General features: G+C 33.8%; 2 protein-coding genes across 2 annotated transcripts; one reads left to right on the top strand and one right to left on the bottom strand.

Moving 5' to 3' along the window:
* Positions 1-446: 446 nt before the first annotated feature.
* On the bottom strand, positions 447-2,446 carry bcn92 (LYR motif-containing protein bcn92). The gene is made up of 3 exons (XM_088242148.1): positions 2,185-2,446; positions 1,966-2,086; positions 447-610 (listed from the first exon to the last, which is right to left on the bottom strand). Exons 1-3 carry the CDS (start codon positions 2,271-2,273, stop codon positions 551-553), a joined length of 270 nt encoding a protein of 89 aa, XP_088098274.1. The 5' UTR covers positions 2,274-2,446; the 3' UTR covers positions 447-550.
* A 1,231-nt stretch (positions 2,447-3,677) lies between these two features.
* On the top strand, positions 3,678-24,373 carry LOC148270836 (uncharacterized; the record flags this gene model as incomplete). Its single annotated transcript, XM_088242147.1, has 7 exons — positions 3,678-4,107; positions 12,208-12,314; positions 12,676-12,797; positions 16,293-16,456; positions 17,040-18,215; positions 20,211-20,403; positions 24,225-24,373. Coding segments are annotated over exons 3-7 (1,804 nt in total), but the record flags the coding sequence as incomplete, so codon positions are not given.
* Positions 24,374-26,966: the final 2,593 nt, after the last annotated feature.

Raw genomic sequence — 26,966 nt, 5'->3', positions numbered from 1 at the left:
ACGCCACATGTCCTATGTGATACATAATATGCCAACGGTATCCTGTCAAAGAAAAATAGTCCTTCGGAAATAATGGTTGAAATACTAGTTTCCAAATAGAGAATCTTCAAATAATATTTGTAATCTGCAGCTAGTTTTAGTACTAAAAAACCGCAACTGGGTTAAAGATGTAAAATATAGCGTACTTATTTTGTATCGAGAAATAAGCTGAGGTAATCAGCTAGTTTCATCGTTCACTGCTGGGCGCACTTCATAGATATTTTTTGTTGGAATATTTAAACGGAGGTAGTGATTTATAATAAAAAACTATTTTATTGATTTTCCCATAAACATAGTTACTATAAAACATTATTATCGAAAGTTAAATATAATGGTAAACTGTACATAATCACTTATTTGAACGATTCGCCCCTGCCAAGCACATGGTTTAAATAAATAAAAATGCCTTTTAGATTTATCTAACAGTTTATTAGAAATGTTTATTCACTAAGAATATATATTTTAAGAAATTGCCAACAGAGCTTATGTTAACTAAATATTTTAATTTGCATTACTTGTCTTCATTTTCTATAACTAGTTTATTTGATGCGTACATGTTTCCTATCAGAGCCTGAAATCAAAGAAAATAAAAATATTAATTACGAATACAGTAAAACTCCAGTTACCCGGATTTACCAGTGCCAGATTTGATTGCTTTTAAAATAATACAGCGAATTGGAATCACATTGAAATCTTACTAAAATATTTCTAGCAAAGTTAACTGAACAGTTAAATTTGAATTAAAAACTTCTTTAAATTTGTTGCAACGGAGAGGTAAAACATTTCTGAGAAGGGAGTATGGAAGTCTAGGCATTCACAAGGCTTATGACCTCTCATTGGCTGGTTTAAGTGGCCACTTTACACACTGTGTAACATTCACCAATCTGCCTAACCAGTTCAGGCAATGCCTGAAAACAATTTTCCCATTTTTCTTATTTCAACAATGTTTTGAGTGCGTCCCAATATTTGGAGACTGACTGGATTTCCTCGCTAGGGAGTATTTCTATCTGTTGCAACAAATTAAGATCTAAATAACGTCAGCCAGTCTGCAAACATTTGGACATACTCAAAACATTGTTGAGTTGACAAATATATCGTTTTCAATGTTTAAAATACATATTTAAGAACCAAAATTTATTTACAAGTAATTCAAATAGATCAAGTTAAAGAAGGAATCGTGTGCTAGAAATACCACATTGTAAAACGAGGCTCGCACAGAGACATGCATATTTTATAGGCCCAAAATTTTTTAATTCTTTATTTACTTTTCATTTGATTGATTCCAAACATTCAAAATTTTTCTTCTTTTAAAAAACACGCATTATCCTGGATTCAAACTAAAGATATGAACTCTTTTTTTCTATGATATATTTTGTTAACCTTTAATAATAAGAAATATTTTTAATTTCCTTTTAATTACTATAAAAAAAATACCATATAATCTTTTAAAGAATATTTTATTTTCTCTTTCTTGTTACACAAAAATATTATAACTGTCTATTTATTATAGGAGCAAAAATTAATTAACATTTTCTTGTATACCCACGAACAGGCCGTGCCTTTGTGGGATTTTTTGTTTACTATTAATATTATTGTATCAGATTATTATTATTGTATACATTATGTATGTCAGAATATAATTTTAGGTTCTTGAAAGTCTTTTCCCGTTTTATTGAGGTAGGTATGTTTTAGAATCTTTTATTATATTTCTTTTGAATTTTTACACAACAATTAATGTGAAAGTATGTACAATTATGTATAAAATAAATAATACACTGACATTCCGAAACATGCCTATGGGTCAGAGGAGTGGCTACATCCATAATTACAAATATAATTATATTCAATGTACCTATTGCATAAACATTTTATTTTGTATTTGTATTTTATATTGGATTAAATAAATAAATATAAAATAAAACTAACCTGTCGTTTGATAAGATCAAGATTCTTTTTTGCAAAATCTATTTCTTTTTCTAATACTTCGTTGTCGGATATGCCTTTATTCTCTTTAAAACCATGGCGAATTCTTCTAAGCGCGTACATTCTGAAAAAATGAATAATAAGCAAAATAATGAAATGATTTGCCAACCGAAAAATATGAGGTATACAAAAAGACAGGAGGAAATAAATTATAATACATACCGAAAATTATATGAGGATATTTTTTGAGATTCCCTTACTAATAATTTGTATAATGAAAGTGCCTGAGATCGCGCTGACGAGGCTGCCATTATTTATTTTTTATATTGTCTAAATTTTTTCTTGTTTATAAAGTTGTTTTGTCAATTCACTTTTACTGATAAAGGTTGTTGTCGGGCTGTTTATTTGATGCAATTTGAAACTGGCCAATAATTTATACGTATGTTCGATTAATTTCTTTTTATCTGTCAAATAATATTTTGGTGTTGCAATGTAAGGGAATGCAATTTTTCGCTACTTTTTGTACATACGTCATTCTCATATAAAGTAGGTACCAATGTCAGTTACAGCATTGAAACGAACAAACCGTGCCTTTTTTACTACGGTTATGTGCATTTGTGAGTCACGATCACGATCGGCTGTCAGTTAGTGATGTATATAATCGATTGGCTGAGTTATTCAGTTATCATTGAATAATTGATTACCGATTGACAGGCGCTGTAGCGCAGTTGGTTAAACGGCTAACTTTGAAACTGGCGTCACGGGTTTGATTCCCACCAGTTGCAAGAAGAAAATCCAATAAATATTTTTTTCTCAATTGGTCTGGGTGTTGTAGTGTATTATCAATAACTTCCTTCCATATCTTTTCTTTCCCACCTGCGGACAAGGCCCTAGAAAAAAGAGGCTAAGTGGGTCATTCCTTTTTAAAAAATCCGTTCATTTGTTGCTAGGGAAAAATAATAATAAAATATTTGAAGTGGTTTGTTGTGGAATGATTCAGAATTCCTCTGAATGTTTCAAAGAAGATAGTGTTGTTCTACATAAAAATTTTAATTGATTTATATGGAAGTTATACAGAAAGTAACAAAATGAAATCTAAATAGGCGCGAAGGTTTTCACGGTCACTGTTACCAATATGTTTCTTTTTTGGGTGATACCGTGTGTGTTGGATTTGTTCCGATGTTTCGGCTCTCAGTTTACCCTGAAGATGGCTCCTGCAATGGTAGCTGAAATGTCGGAACAAATCCAACATCCACAGTATCACCCAAAAAAGAAACACATCAAAATGAAATCTATTTTGCTAAAATTAAAAGGACTAAATGATAAAAAAAAAATGCAAAAGGGCCTTGCTAATACGTACCCCCGCTTATCCGGTGATCACGATAGTCTGGATGGATAGGGCGAGGGTGTTCGCAAGGCATTTTACCTGCGTCGTGCACCACACATCTGTAGTTTAGCTTAATTTCAAAGTGCAGCCTTCCTACATGTTTACTATTCACTATTTTTAATATTGTCGAGGTTGTCGGCCTCGTGGTGTAATGGTCAGCGCGTTTGCCTACCTGTTAATTTCTTTGTCAGAATCGATTTTTTAAAAAGAAAAATAATTATCGATACTTTATCCGATATTTTTTTAACGATATATCGTATGCATCTCTATGCGCATCACTGCTGTCAACTGTCACACTCATTTATAAATATAATCTGTGGTTATATGTACTTTAATCTCAAACTTTACTGAAGACTGAAGTAAATATTTGCTTCTGTGAACTGTGATATTTTTTGAAATTCATCATACTGTGTTGTGTTATGTTTAAAAGTGTTGCGAAATACAAACCTGTTTGTTATGTATACAAATAAGCCAAAAGAAACGCTTTATTGAGCGCCCATCGGCAGATTCCCTCCTAAAATAGTTTTGTGTTATTAAATAACGCTGGTAATTAGCATACTAATAGCATATTTATTGTGCAAAACGAACTCTCGGCCTAGTAATTAATTACATTGTGGTTCACAAATGTGTGGTTCGTCGTTACCTAGTTTGCGTTAACAGTTTTAAGTACCTAAATAACTTTTGTTTACAGTTGAAACTTTTTCTTAAAAAGTTTTACAACTTTAAAAAATGCGATGCTACAATGAGTTTTACAACTGGTAAGTTTGAATTTGAGACTTCTGTTCATATCTTTATATTACTAAGTTAATTATTTTAATTACCTGCTAAAAACTATTTATGCACTATTATTACACCGAAACCTTTTTTACACGGTTCGAAATAACACTTTTAGAATGTGAATAATTTAACGATGCGTAAATAAGAATACAGTAAAACTCCAATTAGCCGGATTAATGAGTGCCAGACGTTATTTGGGTTTCTGGATTACCCACTAAAAGTGAACTTACAATTATTGATAAATACATAATATTATATTAAATACCTACTTTCTAATATAAACAAAAAAAATAATTGAACAGGAATGTTGTGTCTCATAAAACGAAATAATAAGGACCAAAATGGACACCAAGTCGTTGGAACAATGGGCATCATCCCTCTGTAATTAATACCATCTTCCAGGAATTATCAAGCAGCCGAAAGGCCACATGGCGGTTGTATCTACCGAAGCTATTCTTCGGACATGTACCTTTATTTTGTAATCACAATGTTAAAACAGTGCTTTATTTGTTTAGTTTTTAATTGCTTACTTCTCGGCATGAACACTTGACAAATTTACTACTCTGTAAATTTGTCAAGTGTTCATTTAAGATGTTTATGTTTATTTTTTGTACATTTATTGATATCATTTTAAGTTGCTAAAATTTCACTCGCCGTGCGCTTTGTAGCTGCTTGATGAATAGTAATCTAGATTCCATATGTAGATGTTATCAACTGTAAAACACCTAAATTTTGTAAATGGGATCTAGAATTCCAACTGTCCATGCGCCTAGTAGCTGCAAGACGTGTTGTATTCTTACTTCTTTTTAATAAAAAAATCATATCCAATTTCTCCTGGCACTGATCTTCCTCATTAAGTTAACAGATAACATAAAATATTTTGAAAAACAAGTCACCAATGTATAAGTTAACAATGTAAATGAATGTAAAATTTCTAACATTGTGATTAATCATTATAGGAAAATAAATAAAACTACTTTGTTTTTAACTACTTTTTTTTTTCTACCGACTGGTTTCAAAGCTATACAAGCTTTTTCATCAAGATATACTTAACTAACGAATTCTGTCCTATTTTATTTATTATTTCCACATGGTATTTCAGATGCACCCTGATATTGCTGCAGACTTGTTAATTTGATTCAGAGTTTTATTGTACAAAACACCTTTAATAATAATAATAATTATGGATAACTTATATAGCGCCATTTTCGTAATATAATACCTCAAGGGCGCTTTACAAAGTGAAGTTAAGGATACCGTCTTGATATATACAGATGAAGATGAAAAAGTGGGGGTCAGTGCTATACAAGCTCCTGACGTCACTGCGACCTGTGAGGATCTAGTGTGACGGATCCCCGTGATAGTTCGCCCTCCAAGCTCAGCGCTGTTATTCCGAACGCTCTCGCGTCCTTACATACTAAATATGCGCTATAAAAGTGTATTCTACGGCCGCGAGAGTGTCTAAAATAGAACCCTAGCGGTGGTATTTTGAAGGCAAAAGCGCGTAGAAAACGCATTTTTGGCGCGTATTAATTACGTACTACACGCACGCTAACAAAGCGATCTCTTTGTGCGCTATACCATTCAGAATACCAGCCCTGGTCAGGAAAGAGCTTTTCTACCGTGCGAAAGTCTAAAACGCAGAATGTACGAATGTACCTTTGCTACTGTTGAGATACTTTTTATGCTTGCTCCAAGATTTTACTATCCACAACTAGCTAACATTTCACCAGGTTTTTTGATATTGTGAGGCTTTTGGTTTTATCAGTGGATATTTCCATGTTGAATTTTAAAGCAAGGAATTCTAAGCATCTATCACAAATTATGCTGTGAACATAGGGGTTTTGCAATTGTTAAATATTATTGATAATGCTGTTTGATTTGTAACATGCAGTACCTACTTATCTATTTAGAATGTGTGTACTCAATTCTTGTTTATTTATTTATGTAATGTACGTAATTTATGTATGCAGGTCTACCAATGAACAAAATGAATCGCCTACAGTATGTATTGAATGCTGCAGCGAGACTTATTTTCGTAATCTCTAAGTTCAGTCAAATCACTCCATTACTTCGGGAACTACACTGGCTACGTTTTCCACAGAGGGTCGAATACAAACTCTGTTGGCTTATGTATAAGTCACTGCACAACTCTGCTCCGGAATATCTAAGGGAACTATGCAATCCAGATGAACTAGCTGACAGGCGTCTCACGCTTGGATCAGCTACGTATACGGCGAGAGGAAAAGTTATTATACCTCTACGCAAACAGCGCACTAAGTTTAGTGAACGCGCATTTGCGGTCGCAGGCCCTATGGCACGGAATGCTCTCCCAGCAGAGGTGCGAGGCTGTGAAAGTGAAGTGATGTTTCGGAAAAAAACTTAAAACCCACTTGTTCTCTAAATCATTAGAATAAATCCGTAGCATGTGACAGCAAAATAAATTGTTTTCATTAAATAACAAATTTAAAAGCTTCAATTAAATTTATTTATCTATAGAATCACTGTAAAGCGTCCTTGAGGTATTATATTACGAAAATCCATAATAATAATAATAATAATAATAATAATAGTAATGTATTTATTTAGATAGCTGTAGAAAATATAAATTTAAACTAGTTTGAATTTTGTCTAAGGGAAGAGACCATTCCGGGAGACTGCTGCGAGATATTGCATAGACTTATATACTATTAAGCGTGTTATCCAGATGTTTATTCAAATATATGTTAATTTAATAATTTTCAACATATTGTAACAGAGATGGAGAACATAGAAGTCGAGATTGAAGGAGTTGCTGAGATATTTGTGAAAAACTTGTGAGATTTCTAATTATGATTCACCAACTCAATGGAGAATGCTTAGTTTGCGTTATCAAATCATTTAATTTAAATCTGTTTTTGCAAGATTCAGAGACGGTTTTGAATTACGCTATTATTTAGGCAGGTAGGTTTGTATGTAGGTTTAGTTTATTTTGGCATCAATAATTAATTTTCCGTTTTTGGTGTAGATTTCTAACAACATATTACAACAGAGATGAAGAACATTTAAGAGAAGGTAATATAGAACTCTAGGCATCTACAGGGCTTATGACCTGTCAATGGCTGGTTTAAGTGGCCACTTTACACACTGTGTAACATTCACCATTCTGCCTATATTTGAACATCTACTACTACTACTACTACTACCATCACGCCATTTCCCCGTAGGGGTAGGCAGAGAGAATGGACCGCCACACACGTCTATCCTGGCATACAATCCTAGCCTCTTCCACATTCATACATCTTGTCATACATGCCCTTCGGTTCTGTCTGCTTTTGACATGACCAGACTTAAGATTTTGGTTTATCTGATCATGCCACGTCTTCCTTGGTCGTCCTCGTCTAACGTTGCCGTTCATTTTTGCCATATATACTTGTTTTACCATTCTCTCGTCGTCCATTCGTTCTACGTGACCAAACCATCTCAGAGACCCTTTCTTAATCTTATCAATTATGCTTGTCTCAGATTTACACAGAACATCTATATTCCTTCAATTCTTTCATCTGTTGATGTTTGTGAAGTTAAAGAGCTGAAACCTTTATTTATGCTGGTGAGATTCATCTAATTGAATTATTTCACCTGCATACTAGGCAACGCCTGAAAATGTTATTTTTTCATTTTCTAAACTTCTTCATGGACCGGGTAATTTATCAACAATATTTTGAGTTTGTCCAAATTTTTGTAGACAAGGACTGGAATCAACTCCCTGGGGAGCTGTTTATATTAACATTTTACAGCAGAGATGAAGAACATTTAAGAGACTAACAATATATAGACAATTGTCATAGACAACTCACATCTATAATATAATTAGCAAAATAGCAAGATTATCGAGTCTTTTTTCAAAAATCAAAAAATCTAGAGGTAATATTGCTACCAGGGGCGAACCGTGTATAGAAGCGATTCTGCGCAGCTTACCATTATATTTGACTAACCATAATAATGGTTTATTGTAACTTTATTTACAGAAAAACAAATAAATAATTAACATTTATTTTAAATCATTTCCACTGTTTGTATTTTTATCCTAATATAAATATAAATTTTAATAAAGCGCCCCCAGCGCCTGCGGTGATCCAAGAAACTAGTCGATTATTCCAGCTTATTTTTTAATACAAATAAGTATACTATATTTTGAATGTATTAACCCCAGTGTGGGTTTTTTCTCCTATATTAAACTTGCAGAATACACAAATTATTTAAAGATTCTTGATTGGGAAAAAAAAATTACAACAATGTTAGCTTTTAATTAGCATTGAATAGAAAATTTGACTGTTTAAAAAAGGAGTTTTATTTCATATATTGAGCGAATTTTCCCGAAATTTCTGTACCTTTAATAACTATGGATCATGATATTTTCGAACCCTGACTCGTTTTAGCAATGAAATAATTTTTCAAGTTCCCTCGTAAATCTGTCGGTAAAGCAGATTCCTGCAGATTTCCGTTTCGAACTGTCACTTTGCCGTGCGTAATTTTTATGTGTTATGTGCGAAAATACAAGATTCGGTTTTCGGTATTATTTATCTCGCAGTCGATGGCCGAATTGAAATAAACAGAAAGATGCGCCCTCGTCCAAGCGGGTACACGAAAATAAAATGTAAGTCAACCTTTTAGCGTCATTTGACGAGCGCGAGCGCTGTGAAGTCGAGCGTAAATAACCACAAACCATGGCAGGCTTTTGAAGGTTACGTAAAACGTACGAACCGATTAACGATTTATAGTTGAAATTTTGAAATAACAGCCCGATTTTATTGTATTTTTTTTTCCGCCCGTAACAATGCTCCGTTCTGTGTGTTCATTAGACAGTGAAGTTCATTAAAATTAAAATTAATTTATCACAACTACAGTTAATGCTGGTCACAAGTTTTGATGGTCAGATTTTGAGTAATTAGATTATGTGTAACGGGATACACTCGCTAAAAAGAAAATTGATTATTTATTTGATTTCATACTGTAAATTGAAAGCGTGTTAGTTTTATATGTGAGTACGCAATGCCATGGAATAAACTCTCTTAAAAATCGAAGAATAATGTTAGACCAGTTATTTTTATACAAATTAATAAATAATACAATTGTTTCCTCTAAGATTAGAGCAGATGCTTGAAAGACTTCCATTCCGCGTGCCAACTAGACTGACGAGACAGAATCTTCTATTTTACACAGACAACGCGTTGACAAACTATTTATAACAATTTGGTAATGTATCCAAAATAAAACAAGTTTATTGGATTGTAATTCTACTTTATTTTTTATTAAATATACAAAGGGTATATTGTGATGCGTTTCGTCTTGTTAGGACATTTTCAAACAAACTAACTTAAATATTTACAATGTTTCCTTATACACTAAAAATAATTGCTATTTTATGTTTGTGGATTTCTATACAAGCAAAATAAGTAGAGTAATTAAAATTCAATTAGGGTATACTGAGTATATTAGAGGAATATTTTGGTTATATTGGGGAAAAACCTTCCATTATTTAAAAACATTTGTAAGGGTATGACTTTAAAATTAATGTAATAATTATAAAAATATTGATTTCATTTATACAGGTTTATTTTGAAAATTATTGTTGAAATTCTACATTGGTGTTTTACACAGGTTTCATTCATGTTTAATGTCAACTGTAAAATACATTCAGATTTTATAATATTATTTTATTTTAATTTAATTTATTGGGAACATTGCAAGTTTTCATATATTTAGTAGGTATATAATACAAAATAAAAAAAATATTATACACATACATAATATGGAATAACAAATTTACAATAACAAGATTACAATTATAAATAATTTAGTTTTTATTTTTTTTTTTTTTTAATTGAATCAGCATTCACTTCGTAACACTTCATTATAAACATTTATTCATTATAAACAAAGTTTTATTTTCATAATAATTTAGTTTTTGTCCAAATGCTTGCAGACTGGCTGGATCTTCTCCCTAGGGAGTTATTCATATTTAAATTTATTCCAACAGAGAGGGAAAACGTTTTTGAGAAGGGAATATGGAAGTCTAGGCATTTACAGGGCTTACGACCTGTCATTGGCTGGTTTAAGTGGCCACTTTGCACACTGTGTAACATTCACCATTCTGCCCATGTTTGAACATCCACATTTCCTCAACTCTTCCATCTGTTGACTTTTGTGAAGTAAAGGAGCTGAAACCTTTATGATGTTGGTGAGATTCATCCGGCTGAACCAAATCACCTACTAGGCAACGCCTGAAAACAATTTCCCAATTTTTATACTTCTTCTTTTACCAGGTAGTAATTCAACAATGTTTGAGTATGTCCAAATGCTTGCAGACTGGCTGGATCTTCTCCCTAGGGAGTTGTTCATATTTAAATTTATTCCAACAGTTTTCCCTCTTTGTTGGAATAAATTTAAATATTTTTGTCTTTTTTATTAAGCTATAATTTACCAATATTGTTATTTGTATAAAAAGCGGGTTTGATATCATTTGGTAAAATTTTTGTCTCTAGTTTTTTCATTAATTCTCAAACAAGAGAATATTTTCATAATTTAATCAGTGCATGTTTGTCCTAATCAGCGCATGTGCTTATTAAAATGCATGTCGTGTTGGTTTTATATTTTTGTGCAACAACTATGGTGAAGGTGTATAGTGGGTTTTGCATGTTTATTTATTTTACATAAACGCCATAAATTGCCTTTAACATATATTGAACATAAATATGAAAACAAAATAAAATACATATATAAAAACATAACAAAAAATTATAAAATTGCATAACTATAACAATAGTAACAAGTAGGTAAATACACATAAGCAACCAAAAATATTAACGAAATAAATACATAAATATGAAAAACCACAAAAGGGAAAACATTTTTAAATATAAAGAAAAGTTTAAGAATAATATTGCGAGAGAAAAAAAGAAATCAGACTCGTTTTATAAGTATCAAGTCCAGAACCAAATATATCAGCCTTGTCCTCATACTGATTGCCATATATATGGAGCCTGGGGATAGGCGAGTGCATGTGATAGTTGGTTCTAGAACTTGCAGAACAAAAAGGAGATCTGTGGCGGGTATGTCGACCAGGTACACGGAAACACACCAACTCCAGCAAATCTGGACAGTCAATTAATGAGTTGATCACCTTAAAAAGTAATATTAGGTCAGTTAGGATTCTTCTATCAGAAAGTCTTAAAAGATTTGCTGAAGACAACAATTGATTATAATAAAATAAAGCAGCTGGAATATAAATCACAAAATAGCTTAATGTATAAAGGGTTAAAACTGTATGATGAGATGCCTGAAAGTATGAAGAATGAAAGAAAACTTACGGATTTAAAAAAAAAATGTGTTGTTTATTGTAATAATGTAGTTATGTAAGAAATATTTAATAAGTATTTGTTATAATTGTAAATATATTAGTTAATATACAATGTAATATTAACTAACTTAAGTAAATAAATAAAATAAAATAAAATAAATAAAGTTTAAAATTAGTATATTTTAGAAATTTCTTCTGGACGCGCTCGAGTTAATCAGAATTTACACGATAATGGGGCGACCAGACTGGAGAAATATATTCTAAACGACTTCTGACTTCTAACACGTTGGTTTGATTGTTGGTTTAATTGGTGTCCTGACAAAGAGACGGGTACGTCTTAAAGCCGGTAGACATAGAAAAGTCAGTGAGTGGTTATATACAAATATTTAATAACATTTAGTGAAATGTTTCACCACAAAGTTAATGCTTTGAATATTAATATATATTACTAATACAAATGAGCACTGAATTTAGAATTTTTATAATTTTTCTTCGCGCTTGACAATAATTTCAAAACACGAAGATTTTGGATCTTGGTAGTAGGTGGCGAGCTGCAGAGGTAGAGAAGAGAGAACGATCAGTGATTCGGTGCTTTTATATATTTACCTACGTCACTGATCCTCTGGGTTGCCAACCTGTCGTGTTTGTTGTCTATTGCTCAATTTTCTTGACAGTTGCTGGTACCTTCTTCTGAGGCACCGAACTCTTAGTAAAGATTTACAAATTTTACCCCTTTTTGCAGAATGTGGGGACTCTTTCTATATGGATTCCTCTTTGAGCCACCACACCAAAAGGCGCCGGCCTATTTGACCCCTCTTTAGTAAACTGAGTCCAAATCATCGACTCGAGGTGAGTAAATAATGTTTCCTACAATTATTTCTTGAATTTTTTTCCTTATTTTAAGTTTTTTCCACTCGATGGCTGATCAGGTAAAAACCCTAAAAACAGAAATCAAGGAAAGATACATCCACTTTGTTGTGTAGTGGTTGGTACATTTATATATATATTGCATATGTATATAAAGTGTCCAATAAATAAATAAAAGTATAAATATTATGTCCTTACATGTAGGTAAAAATTAATGAACATTTTTTGTACACTTGACTATTACTTAATTTAAAAAAAACATCACTCGCCATTGACACAACACACGCCTGATATATCGGGGTTTTACAAGATAACTCTTCTTAACATGAGTTTTTGGTGCTAGATGGTGCTTCCCTACGTCAACAAGGAGCTGGTACCGCTGCTGGTGACTGAAGGGCGCTACCAGGCAGAGCATCGCCACCACGGCGAAAGGAGGATTCGAATCGAAGACCATGACATCCACAGGTAGAATCATTAGTCTCCAAGTCAGTATCTTTTCTTTTTACACATCCGCCCCTAGTGGATTATGTGGACATCACCAGACGCCTCCGGGAGACCCATTTGCTAGCCAGCGGGCTCGCCTCCTCCCATGTCAATCCCGCGTCCCTTGGTCCCGCCGAATAAAGTCGAAAGATCGTCATCGACGCCCTTCCAGGACGGCGGTGTGAAGAAGAGACGACTTGGGCAAGCCAGATCCACCACCGCACTCGCAAACGAACTTGTTTCTTCCAGTTTACTAACAAGCTAATGAACTAACATACCCCATCGCGGTCAGAATGAGGAAGTTCAGTTGAGTCGGTCAGAGGTTCTCTTTCGCATATTCTCTGTCAGTTCTGTCGATTAGTCCGTTTACGGTGAGCAAACCGGATATCTCTCACAGCTCTTATCATTGGTTGATTTATATGAATTAATGACGTTGTTCAAAGTAGTTTGTTTTTATTAAAATATTTTTTATTATATTTTTTAAAAAGTACATCAAGAAACTTAGTTATATAATTTAATGCTCTAATTCAACAATGTTTGAGTATGTCCGAATGCTTGCAGACTGGCTGGATTTCCTCTCTAGGGAGTTAATTCATATTTAAATTTATTTCAACAGAAAGACCATATTAGTGAACTAGTTAAACGTATTAGAAAATGTAAATGCATATTTATTAGATTAAGGAATATTTTAAAAATCAATCATTTAAAAACAGCTTATTACTCAATTGTACAATCTTTGTTACAATATGGTATTGTAGGGTAGGGTGGTGCATACGCCAATATATTAAACCATCTTAAAATAGTACAAAGATTAATTATTAAAGTAATTTTAAAGAAACCCGCAACATTCAATATGGAAAGTCTGTATAAAGTATTTAAGGTTCATACAGTAGACACTCTTTATAAAATAAATTCCATTAATCAAATTTATAAAGAAGAAAAAGTAAAAGAACTTGAGATGAATAAGTCACTCAGATACCAACAGTATATAAACTTTCCTAAATTCCACACAAGTCATGGTCAAAATAGCTTTGTCTTCAAAGGTGTAAAAAATTATAATAATCTTCCCAATGAACTAAAAACTATTAAAAATAATACATCGATAAATAAATATAAAGTCGATCTAAAGAAATTTTTTAAACACGTTTAAAAACTACATTAAATTTTAATTAGTATGAATGTATTATTTTTTTATGTTTTTTTCTTTATATTTATTTATTTATTCATATTTTTCGCTTACAAACTATAAATTAATAATAAAAATAATGTGACCTCACTGGGGTTTCCCGTGCCGAGGACACTTAACAATTTAGTTTTTTTTTATTACATTTGAGAATAAACAAAGAAGACTCACTTAAAAAACACACATAATTAACAAATATTCAGACAGTTTTAAAAACAAGGTATTTATATACATCTATATTATTTATATTACAAAACACACAATGAAAACAACAAAAACCTAACATAAGCCATACAGATGTGGAGCAGTTGATTCAGCATTGGTATGGGCGAATGAGACAATCCATTTTACTTCTACCTAGCTCCACTATCCATTTTTTTATAGCCTTTTTAAACATTTTCTCATTACTAATTGCTTTAATAGATAGTGGAAGTAGGTTATAGATTTTAATTGAATAATACTCAAAATCCCTTTGTCTGAAAGTGGTATTAGTTTGTATTTGTTTAAGTTGTTTATGTGTTGAGGATCTAGTGATTATATTATTTGTATGTGATGTATTGTGGGGGTTATGTCTTTCATTTGAGTAAGAGTAGTGTTTGAATCTATAAGTGAGTATTGTTTTAGCGTATAATTGTTTTGGTGTCATAAGTTGTGATTTATGGAATATTTCTTCAGTAGATGTCTGTATCGGGACTCTGAGTATTATTTTAATGATGGATTTTTGTGCAACCAATACACCATTTAAAACTGTGTCACTCGCACCACCCCAACCGATTATACCGTACTCCAAAATTGATTGGCACAATGCAAAATAAATCTTTAAAAGTTCCTGTACATTAATTATATTTCGAATTGTTTTGAATAAATACGTTAATTTCTTAAGTTTATTAGTAACATTTTCAATCTGCTGTTTCCACTTTAAATTTATATCAATAATAACTCCTAAGTATTTGACATTGTCTGTCCTATCCAGTATTGGGCAATTACAATGAGCACTTTGAAGACAATATATATATCCTATGTTTTAATTTTTTTCTCATGTACTCGTATTTAAAATGATATAAACTCTTATAAATAAAACACTACAACAGTGTAAATCACTCTCCAAGCACAAGAGTTTAGTCTCTTTTTTTTGGAGAGTTACAGTGACAACATTTACTAGATGTGTAAAACTAAATATGTTTAGAATTTTTTAAAAACATGTACCTTTCATGAAATTTATTTAAAAATAAAAAAATAAATTAGATTTAAGAGAAGCTGTCTAGCTAGGTTTACTAAAAGTGCTTTGATGTCTCTCATTATACGCTAACTAATGTTTCCTTGTGTTACAAATATAAATAATTAATTGATAAATAAGGAAATATCACGTGCTACGTTTACTGATAAAAATATATGAAATGGATTTAGGAAAATCAATGGTGTTTATGAAATCTCTATGGATATTGTGGAGAAATGTTGTTATACATAACTTTATAAAAAAAATATGTCCCCACAAAAATGTTTGGCCTCGATAATTGTGACGTCAAGATTCGTGAGGATGTTCTATTTAAATTTGAACGGTCACAAACAATGTTCAAAATTTACGTGAATCGTGAGGTATTGGGGGCGTGGCCAATGCAATGACCGTTTTTGAGAGAATTTTTAAAATTATTAATAACAAATTAAAATACAATATTACAACTAAATACAATTTTTTACAATAATCAAATACATATATTTACATTAACGTTTCCCATTACGTAAAAGAAATAAACAATTCTTGTGTACATAATGGGGAGTGACGTCTTACAATAGATTATTTTATTTTAATTAATAATATTTTTAAAATAACATAAATAAATAACAAAAAAGATATTAACGATGTTTTCAATCAGTGTTACATAAAGAAGAATTATAGATGTATTTTTTTACTTCTTTCTTAAATATATTGTATTCCTGACTGTACTTTTTATTATCTTTGTTCATTTCATTAAAGAAAAATATTCCTCTGTAAGTATAATGATGTTGTGCAGTAGTGGTTTTTAATTTAGGAATTAAGATATTACCACCTGTTCTAGGTCGCGTACTTACGTTTTGAGACCTAGAAATACTACTATTTATTTTATCTTTATCTATTTGAAGCAAACAATTCTTTTTATATATTAATTAATTAATTTTTCAATTTAATTGAATTGAATTTTAATTTTTCCTTATTCTTTTAGCACAGTATTGCTTGGAATGTATCTCCCGTGCTAACCGGGAGTCCGGTGTTAGCCGATAATAGATGTGCAATTTGAATTTCGGTAATTTTTCAGCTTGGAGAAGATCCCGATGGAAGTTCCCCACAACATAACACTCACGAGGTGGACTCCGGGAAGGTATCCCCGCTCGGCGCAGAAGCTGTTCATCATCATAGCCTTCTTCGCCTTTGTCTTCATCATGTACACCTCCTCCTACAAGCCAACGGGAGTGCGACCAGGTAACAGATATCAAAGAGGGAAGAAAATATATCAAAGTCATCTTTGAATCAGATAACTGCTCTCGGGTAAAAAACCTGAATAAGGAAATTGAGTGGAGATATGACCGCCTCGTCGTGTAGTAGTTGTTGTGTTCACCCACCATGCTTGAGGTTCCAGGTTCGATTCCCGGGAAGGTCAACACGAAACGTTGATTAAAAATACAGTGAAAATACAGGTAAAAATACATGCTACAGGTTCAAACCGCCCTTGAACCTGTAGCAATTGCACAGAAATCTTTAATCCGAGTAATTTAAAAAAAAAACAGTAATTTCCCATCACTAATGAGATTAGTTTGACAGTTGTCATTTTAATCAAGCTATATTTTAAGGACTATAATCAGTAAAAAAGGTCAACAGATCTTGAAAGAAAACCTTAACAACTATGGAACTTATTGATCCTCTTAAAACAAAAGCGTTGCTGACCCATGATTTATAGCGTATTTTTGTGCTCAAGCATTTTAACAAATGTTAATAAATATCTGTATATTACCACTTACTGACCTAACCCTCTATATTTAAAAAATAATTGAATTTTTTATCACAGGCTCAGTTCTCGGTTGGTCCTACAACACCTCTAGAGATACGAGGACCTATGTTCTGCCAGACAACGTCACCTTGTTGAACCAACCGAAGGGCGTCTGCAGAGGAAAGTCTTCCACCCCCGAGCCCCGAGTGTTCCTCCTCGTCATCATCTGCTCCGCAATGGACAACTTCGACAAGCGGGCGGCCATACGCGAGACCTGGGGCAGCCAACGCAGCTTCCAACTCCTGCGGAAGACGTTCAGAGACATCGCCGACAAGTTCTCACGCATAAACATGACCGAGAACCTCTACAACGAGATGGGATACTCCGAGCACAACATGACTTCCGTGGAGGCGAGAATGAGAAGAGGCGCTTCGGCCTACGACGACATCAGCCTGGCGCCGAACTCGACAAATTTTAATACTCTCGACAGTGATAGCAAGAAAGAAGCCTTAAATATAGCGTTACATACAATTAGAGATAAATTAATTAGTCGTAGTTACGTAGCATCGAATTTAGATAGTTATTCAAATATTAGGAGCAAACGGGAGTCGAATGATCAAAACGACGTCGAAGACCAGCGCTTCGACAACGGGAAGGCGACAGCGTACGACGAAAACGCCGTCGAAAACGAAGTTGAAAAAGACGACAACATCCTCGGGAACTTCGAAGGCAATGACGTCGAAGAAGAACAAACGTTTCAAGATTACGAATACCAGACAGAGGAGTCAAACATCATGCAGATTCCGCCGCGTGGCGTAAAGTTGTCAGAGGCTGACGATAAAGCGTTGGAAGAGGCGAAAAATCTCATGAGCTTATCGCTCAAAGGCGACAAACTGAGTCTCACGTACCACAATCCGAAGGCTTCGACGAAATCCGAACGATTTGCGGCAAACGACCGTGCGTCGAAGATTCCCGACATCAAATCACCGGTCGATGATTCAAGATCCCACAGTGAGAAGAATGGAATCAACAGGGGCGGTAAATTAGGCGACGATGACTCCGTTGAGATTAAGTTCTTGTACATGTTGGGGCAAGCGGCTAATGAAAATGACACGGAATTGCAGTCGCGAGTGGACGAGGAGGCGTCGACATACGGCGATATTATACAAGAAGCGTTTGTGGATTCCTACAACAACTTGACTCTCAAGTCTGTTATGCTGTTGAAGTGGGTTATAACGCACTGCGGAGAAAACGGTGAGAATCGTATTATTATATCGATGCTGGAAAGGCTATTTACTTTATGCGACATTTTGCAAACTTTACCGGAAAGCCATTTAAAAATTAAAAAAATTATAACATAAATTATACCTCCATTCAGAACATTGTCTATAGACGGGGCAAATCATATTTTAATGTTTATTCGCCTATTTATTGAAAATATTTAAACTTGAGAGATGGGACAAATTGATCAACGTAAATTGATTGAATAAAAAAAAAATTCATTTGATGTTGTTCATGAAAAAAGTGTAAATGTCTTATATTTTGGTGAATAATTGTCTTAAACACATTATAATAGGCTTGTTTTTGCGTTTTTATATCAATTTTCGGAAACAGAGTTTCATGATTGCATGAAAAAACTGATAAAATCGATTTGATCGGTACATGATCAGTGATCAATAATTTCCCATCACTAGTGACATTAGTTTGACAGCTGTCATTTTAATCGAGCTATGTTTTAAGGACTATTGTACAAAAATGATATTTTAATGTAATTTCATTCTTTCCATACATTTTTCATTTCCTCACTTTAGCGTTTTCCTCAGTTTTACACTTTTTTGTTGCTCTCTTGAAAAACCTAATTTATTATTATTATTATTTGGCTGATTTATATAGCGCCATTTTTGTAAAAAATCACCTCAAGGGCGCTTTAAGGGCCTCAAGGGCGCTTCAAGGGCCTCAAGGGGGTTTTACTGTAATTATTTTTTTAAAAATAAATACATCATCATCATCAGCCGTCTCTGGTCCAATGGTGAACATAGGCCTCCCCCTTTAGTCACCATATTTCCCTATCCTGAGCCAACCGCATCCAACCACTTCCCGCAACTCGTCTTATGTCATCAGACCACCTTGTCTGAGGCCTGCCGACACTTCTAGCCGTTCTGGGTCGCCATTCCAGGACTTTTTTGGTCCATCTAGAGTCTGTGGTTGTGGCTATATGACCAGCCCAGCTCCATTTCTGGTTGGCAGCCCAATGGACCACATCGGTGACCTTTGTTCTCGCTCTAATCCATGTATTGGTGTTTCTGTCTCTCAACAAAATACCCAGCATTCTCCTTTCCATGGCTCTCTGTGTCACTGATAATTTGTGTAAATTTTTTTCGCAAACACAAAAGTTTCACAGCCATATGTCAGTACAGGGAGAACACAAGCATCTAAAAGTTTCTTCTTTAAGTAATGTGAATACTAACATATTACAACAGAGAGGAAGAACATTTCAGAGAAGGTAATATAGAAGTCTAGGCATCTACAGGGCTTATGACCTGTCAATGTCTGGTCTAAAGCTAGGGTTTCCTAGGACAGCGGTGCCCGTATCTTAACGGCCGTAGTGAACGGTGATGCGGTGGGAAGCCGTCGTAACGTCATCTAGAGAGTGGTTTCCTAGGGAAACGGTCTTAAATGGTGTTGATAACACCGTTTTCCTAGGAAACCACACTCTAGTCATCGTTACGACGGCTGTCCACCGCATCACCGTTCACTACGGCCGTTAAAATACGGGCACCGCTGTCCTAGGAAACCCTAGCTTAAGTGGCCACTTTACACACTGTGTAACATTCACCATTCTGCCTATATTTGAACATCTATATTCCTTCAATTCTTTCATCTGTTAATGTTTGTGAAGTTAAAGAGCTGAAACCTTTATTTATGCGGGTGAGATTCATCTAATTGAATTATTTCACCTACATACTAGGCAACGCCTGAAAATGTTATTTTTTCAATTTCTATACTTCTTCATGGACCAGGTAATTTATCAACAATATTTTGAGTTTGTCCAAATTTTTGTAGACAAGGACTGGATTCAACTCCCTGGGGAGCGGTTTATGTTAACATATTACGACAGAGATTATTAACATATTACAACAGAAAATTTGGACAAACTCAGAATATTGTTAATGTAAATACTTCGGAGATTTTAGGATATATGAGAGCTTACCCATACATAATAATTAATAAATATTATTTTTATTGCAGTTCACTATGTAATGAAAACCGACGACGATACGTTCGTCAACGTGCCCCGTTTGATCGACGCTCTCCAAAACAAGTCGCGTGAATTCCAACGCACGCAGCAGAGCGCACTGAAGCCAAACAGGCAGAGCGAGAAGCTGTTGATGGGTGACCTTATATGCAACGCGCGGCCGATATCTGACATGCAAAGCAAATGGTATTTGTATAATATATTCACAATTATTCATAATGTATAATATATTCATAATTCGAGGTATGCAAGGGAAGCGATTTGCTGATGAATGTCGATAAATCAAATGTGATGGTGTTCGAAAGAAATGAAAGTATGACTAAATGTGAAATCGCTGTGAATGGGGTTATACTTAAACAAGTAGAGGAATTCGTGTATCTGGGAAGTATGTTTACTAGGGATGGAATGACTCGGAAAGTTATTGAAAGGAGGGTGAGTGCCGGGAACAGAGTGAGCGGTGCACTTAAATCAACCTTGGCAAATAAATGTTTGTCGCAAGAGGCAAAATTATCAGTTCACAACGGAGTCCTGGTCCCGACCCTGGTGTATGGGAGCGAAGTATGGACTTGGAAAAACAGGTTAAATGCTGTCGAGATGCGATCTCTCAGGCGAATGTGTGGTAAAACTATGTACGATAGATGCACAAATGTTGAGATCCGTACATTATGTAAGGCTGAGACGAGCATTACCGACAAAATCAAGAAAGGAGCTCTGCGCTGGTTTGGACATGCAGAACGAATGGACGGCGAAAGAACGGCTAAGAATATTTACAATGCGAATGTTGATGGATGCAGAAATAGAGCAAGACCGAGAAAGGCATGGCATGACCAAATCCAACAAATACTCGTAGACGGACATGTCAAAAGTCGGAATAATCGGCGCGCGTGCATGAGAAGATGTATGAATTTTATTTTTTTTTTTTTTATTTTCTTTTATTCAGGAAACATACAGTACAGTTACAAAGTTTAATATTTTACACAATTAGACTTAATTCTAATGGACCAGTGAAGTTTCCATATTATGAAGCAATTATATGTAAGGTTAATTATGAAAGTATAAAAAAGAGAAGGAAAAAGAAAACATAAATGAAAGTTATTTAAAAATTAAAATTTAAGTGAAATAAAGACATTTTAAGGTTTGTAGTTTGTAGTGAGTATTTACAAATGGAAATAATATTAAAAATGAAGAAAATTTGTAAGAGTAATTAAAAATTAAGAATGGAAATAAAGAATGAAAAACATGCTCAGATGTAAAAATAAAATAAAATAGTAATAACATTTTTTTTTAAAAATGGAAAAACATAAACACATTTATTTTAAAGGATTCAAAGAAACGATGAGAAGAATCTTTAAGTGAAATATAAGACAGTAAATTTAAATTTAGGTCAATTTAAAAAACATCTTCAAAAAAACATCTTCAATATGAATGTAGAGGAAGCGAGATCTGTATCCAAAGATAGAGTGATGTGGCGTTCTGTCCTCTCTGCCTACCCTTACGGGGAAGCGGCGTGATGGACAACAAACGTTGTTGTTGTATTATTCCCTTTTAAACCATTGGAAAAAGAAATCGAAATTGGGAAGAAGAGAAGGTAAAAACGAGCTCTTTCGTTTATTTGCGTTTCTTTTTTTATCACAATTAATTAAAATACACACAAACATATAACATTGCAGATATTATTAAAACAAATTATTATAAATCACTCAAAGAAGGTCGCAGAACTTCAAAATTGTTTAATCAGGCGGCCTCCGTGGTGTAGTGGTCAAGATGCTTGACTCACAGACGGAAGGTTCCGGGTTCGATTCCTGGTGAGAACACAAAAATTAAAATGTGATTTTTCTCAAGCCTGGGTGTTCTGTGATTGTAATTCACCACTGTAATTGGGCCTCCTGGCCTGTTGTGGTGCAAAAAAAAAAAATTGTCTTGGAGTATTTTTAAATACATAACAATACAAAGCTGGCCAATCGCCGGCCAAGGTCAATTTGCGACCGACGCACAAAGCCGGGGATTCGCCGGTTTCTCTTTGCAGTGATTTTTTTTTTACATTAAAACTGAATGACAATAAATTTAACAATATTTTGAGTTTGTCCAAATTTTTGTAGACAAGGACTGGTTATTGTTGATAAATCCACCTGGTCCATGAAGAAGTATAGAAATTGAAAAAATAACATTTTTTAGGAGTTGCCTAGTATGTAGGTGAAATAATTCAATTAGATGAATCTCACCCGCATAAATGAAAGTTTCAGCTCTTTACCTTCACAAACATCAACAGATGAAAGAATTGAAGGAATATAGATGTTCGAATGTGGGCAGAATGGTGAATGTTACACAGTGTGTAAAGTGGCCACTGAAACCAGCCATTGACAGGTTTTAAGCCCTGTAGATGCCTAGACTTCTATATTACCTTATCTTAAAAGTTCTTCATCTCTGTTGTAATATGTTAAGACAATAAGTATATTTCGGTTTTTTTTATTTTAAAAATTTATTTTTTATAAAATTCATTCATTCTAACAAATCAGTAACATACATAATTGTATTTTTGCTCCCGCAAAGCCGAAGCTTGTCTGCGGGTTACATTACATTAAAAAAAGTAAAGTAGAAAGACACAATGGTATTTAGTAGACTCGGTGGGAGTGGCAGCGGGAGAGAGGTGTTTATAATTGAATTTGATTCAGTGATCGTTTGAAACAAGACTACTTGTTATCAAAGAAATCAAGACTGGTATGTTTGTTGGCAGACCTGAGAATTCTGGGCGTAGGGGAATGAAAACCATAGTTAGTTATATGGTTATTGGTATGAAAGAGTAAGTTTTGTCTGTGGTTTCTAGTTGGGATATTTAATTTTATTGAGCTCAGTAGTTCAGGCGCATCAAAGAGTGAGTTGAGAATTTTAAATAGGACTAGAAGGTCGGATTTATTTCGACCGTCTTGATGAGAAGATATATTCAAGGTAGTTTCTAACTCATACGTATATTGGTGTCTGGATAAGCCCAACCTCCAGCCTATCTTTCTCAAAAATCCATGTTGAACTGATTCAATATTCTTGATGTGAACATCATAATATGGAGACCAGATAACAGGAATACTCTAGGTGCGGGCGAACTAGGGAACAGAAGAGAGTTTTATTTTTTTTTACTTTTACTTCATACTACGTGATATGCGACACAACACATTGATAAACTTTTTATTGTACTGCTGATTTATGATAAAATTCTTTTACTGTTTCTAATAAGTACTAATTATTTAATAAAACGATATTTCATTTGGAGGTACCGATCATAAAGGAGGAATACCGAAAATCTTAATCCAAAATTCATTATATTTGAAGAATGACTAGACAGGTGCCACCGTTTTGTAGCAACAATTCACGGACAGTGTATACTTGTAATGCCGTATTAAACAGACTTCATGAACTCGGCAATAGTTATACCCACGGATCTGATATATTTAGTGTAGGGTATTGTTCCCATAGAACAAACCTTTTGAACTTTTTCAAAGATGGTGAATGGTAATTATATTTATTTATTCATGCATTTCATAATATAGATATACAGTTTTTTGTTCACTTTGCCTAGCTGTGTGAAACAGTACTTACGATTTTCTTGTTGTATTACTGTAGAATGTTTTATTATTTAAACTTTCTACTTAATATGCTGTATAATTTTTAGGTTAATTTTTTAAATATAAATCTTGTATAATTATTGTCTTTTTTTTATTATTATAAATTTTGGGTATAAGGAAATTCATGTTTTTAAAAAAAAAATAATAAAATATAAAGCCAAATGTGTTAATATTATAATTTTTTGTAAAATGCAGATTTGCCGTTTATGTTAATAAAATAAAATATTTCTAGAGATATTAAAGTTATTAGATGCAATGTGTATTAGCTACACATCACCGTAAGGGGAGAGATAATAATTAAGAAAGCGACTGCGGGGTGCATCCGAGTTAATCTGAGCGAGGGTATCAACAAAATGTATGTTCTTGGTGACAACAGATTTTTGTTGGCAGGTATTCTCCTAAATACATGTACAGCGGCAGAGTCTACCCCCGTTACCTGTCGGGGTCTGGTTACGTCATGTCGTTAGGGGCCGCCGAGCTGTTATACCGCTCCGCCCTCAACCTGCCCCTGTTCCACCTCGAGGACGTCTTCATAACCGGTAAGTTGTAACTGAGAAATTTTCAGATATTTATTTACTTGACAAATTGTAGTCGGCATTACTTTAGTACTTTAGGGGGTGTTAAATGCATTATGTTGCAGACTGTAAATTTAAGTTAGAAGTTAATGAATAGAAAGCAGATGGCTGCTAAACTGCCGATATTTATTTATTTATTTAATTTAATTTAATTTGGGAAACCAACAGCTCTACATACATATTTATAGTAAACAAACAGATATAGTGTGTTCCAACAGATTTCCACAAAGTATACAAATTTAGTAAAGAAAATATATTATAGACATAGACAGGCGCCGTGGCGCAGTTGGTTAGACGGCTATCTGCGAAACTGGCGTCGCGGGTTCGATTCCCACCAGTTGCAAGAAAAAATCCAAGAAAGAATTTTTTCTCCATTGGTCTGGGTGTTGTGGTGTATTTTTCATTACCTCCTTCCATATCCCCTCTATCCCACCTGCTGACAAGCTTCAAAATAAAAAAAAAATTAAAAAATATATAAATACATAATATGTCATATTATGATTTTATGCATATAAAAATGTTATTTTAATGTACCCATATATATTTTTTAATAATCAAAGATTTTTTTTATTATTGTAAATGAGGAATTCAGTGTCTTTTTTTATACAATTAACCCTGTCACATCCGAAACCACGATGATCAGTATGAACAAGAAGGTACAGAAAATTATTTTTTTAGAACGAATGAAATTAAAAAAAATATATATCAAAAAAAGCAAATGGTTGCTTACTTCCGCAGGGGAGAAACGAGGAGGGGGAAGGGGGGAGTCTGATGCTGCGCCGCGTTCCCCTCACTTCTCCCCTGCAGAAGTAAGCAACAATTTGTTTTTTAAAAATTTCTTGGTTCTAAATAATTTTTTTTAATATGCTTAATATGTGTCTTGCCCAAACTGATCATTGTGGTTTCGGACGTGACAGGGTTTAAAAAACACCCTGTATTTTTATTTGTTAGTAGAATATTAAACTAAGCCAATTTTTAAAATTTTTATATATCGTATTATCAGCTCTATGATTTTTTAAAGTTTTGTATTTCTGAAATAACTCTGCGTGTGACGTCAGAGGTTGTTCTATGACAGTTCTTCCGATTGGTTCGTTTACGGTGACCAAACTAGATATCCTTCAAAGCTCTCTCATCATTGGATGGTTCATATGAACCAGTGATGTCATTCAAAGTAGTGTGTTTTTATTAAAATATATATTTTTTTTTTTTTTCGTACATTTTTAAGAAATTTTACCGTACAATTTAACTCTCTAATTTTCATTGCGTGCAAGAAAACATTTTTTGTATCCAATATCCCGCAGGGCTGAAGTTCCCCATTGGGCGGGATTAGGACAAGGATGCATGAAGAGAGGATAAGGAGGGGAAGGGAGATGTACATATTTATTATTATAATGTCTACTAAGTTACATAATGCATTTTTAGTGACAATTTTTTTTTTTTTTGTTTGTGAAGTCCATGTCTTTAAATTTTGTATTGTTCACTGAAAAAGTCCTACGAAAAAAGCATTTTTAACATACGATGTTTTACTTATTGGTACATGAAACAGGTGGTACCGTCTACAAATCCTAGCTGCACGTGTTTTGTTATTAAACTAAGTAGTTCTGCACAGTCAACTACTCCTGTCATAATTTTGTAAGGTAGTAGTTGGTCCGCGCACACTCTGCGGTATTGTAGAGAAGTAATTCCATGGTAGGTGGAGGCAGCGAGAGTTGATACATAAGAAATACCGGTTTTGTATTTTAGGTACTTAATACATTTGTTCTAAATGTTTTCTATTCTTGTTATACATATTCAATTCAATTCATTTATTTAAATATAACATATACATTACAAACATATATTCAATATGTACATATTATAAAAAAGAAAAAAATACATGAAAGAGACTCATGTCAAAGTAGAAGAATCCTGCTCCGGAAAACCCCTTTGGATACATGGAACAGATCAACATCCAGAGTGATGTTGTTCAGCATAGCGGTAGCCCTTCCAATGGCAGGGTGGTCCTGTATATCGGAGTATGAAACAATCTATGCTGACGCTGTCTTAGGTAATTATCAGGAACATACAAACCAATGCTTCATCATAATCTCAGAATTATCGATCATACCGCGCAACAATCGATAAAAATGTGTAGTCAAATACACATTCCTTCTAGTCTCTAAACTATTGTAGCCGAGCTTACCCTGGAGAAACTCGGCCGGGTAGAGCCGAGGATAATACCCGCACTCTCTCATGTAGAGATATCTCAGAAACTTCTATGGATTCCATATCTGAGATGCATATTCAAAATGGCTTCTAACAAACGTATAATATAATGAAATCAGGGCCTTTGGATTATCAAAGTGTTTACTCATTCGAATTATGAAACCTAACATGCTCAATGCTTTGATATGTACAGAAAAATAGATCCATATTATCCGCAGAAACCGTATTCAGCAAGCAAATTGCCCTATTAAGGGGTGTATTCTGACTTGCATTTGTACTGCTTCTGGGTGTGTAAAACAGCGCATGACTTGCTCTAGTATGATTATTGGTAGCCGGTGTGGTCTGACGATTA

This window comes from Micrasema longulum, unplaced genomic scaffold, assembly GCF_059751315.1.
Source record: "Micrasema longulum isolate JH-2025_06_02 unplaced genomic scaffold, ASM5975131v1 h1tg003348l, whole genome shotgun sequence".
Classification (NCBI taxonomy): Eukaryota; Metazoa; Arthropoda; class Insecta; order Trichoptera; family Brachycentridae; genus Micrasema; species Micrasema longulum.
Note: the sequence above shows the minus strand (reverse complement) of the source record. Positions and strands in the feature narration are given on the sequence as shown.

Excerpts from the sequence above, each read along its gene's own strand:
- bcn92 (XM_088242148.1), bottom strand. The coding sequence starts at position 2,273 with ATGGCAGCCTCGTCAGCGCGATCTCAGGCACTTTCATTATACAAATTA. Across the intron at positions 2,087-2,184 it reads ATATCCTCATATAATTTTCG|AATGTACGCGCTTAGAAGAA; the intron begins GTATGTATTATA and ends TCATTTTTTCAG. Across the intron at positions 611-1,965 it reads TTGATCTTATCAAACGACAG|GCTCTGATAGGAAACATGTA; the intron begins GTTAGTTTTATT and ends CTTTGATTTCAG.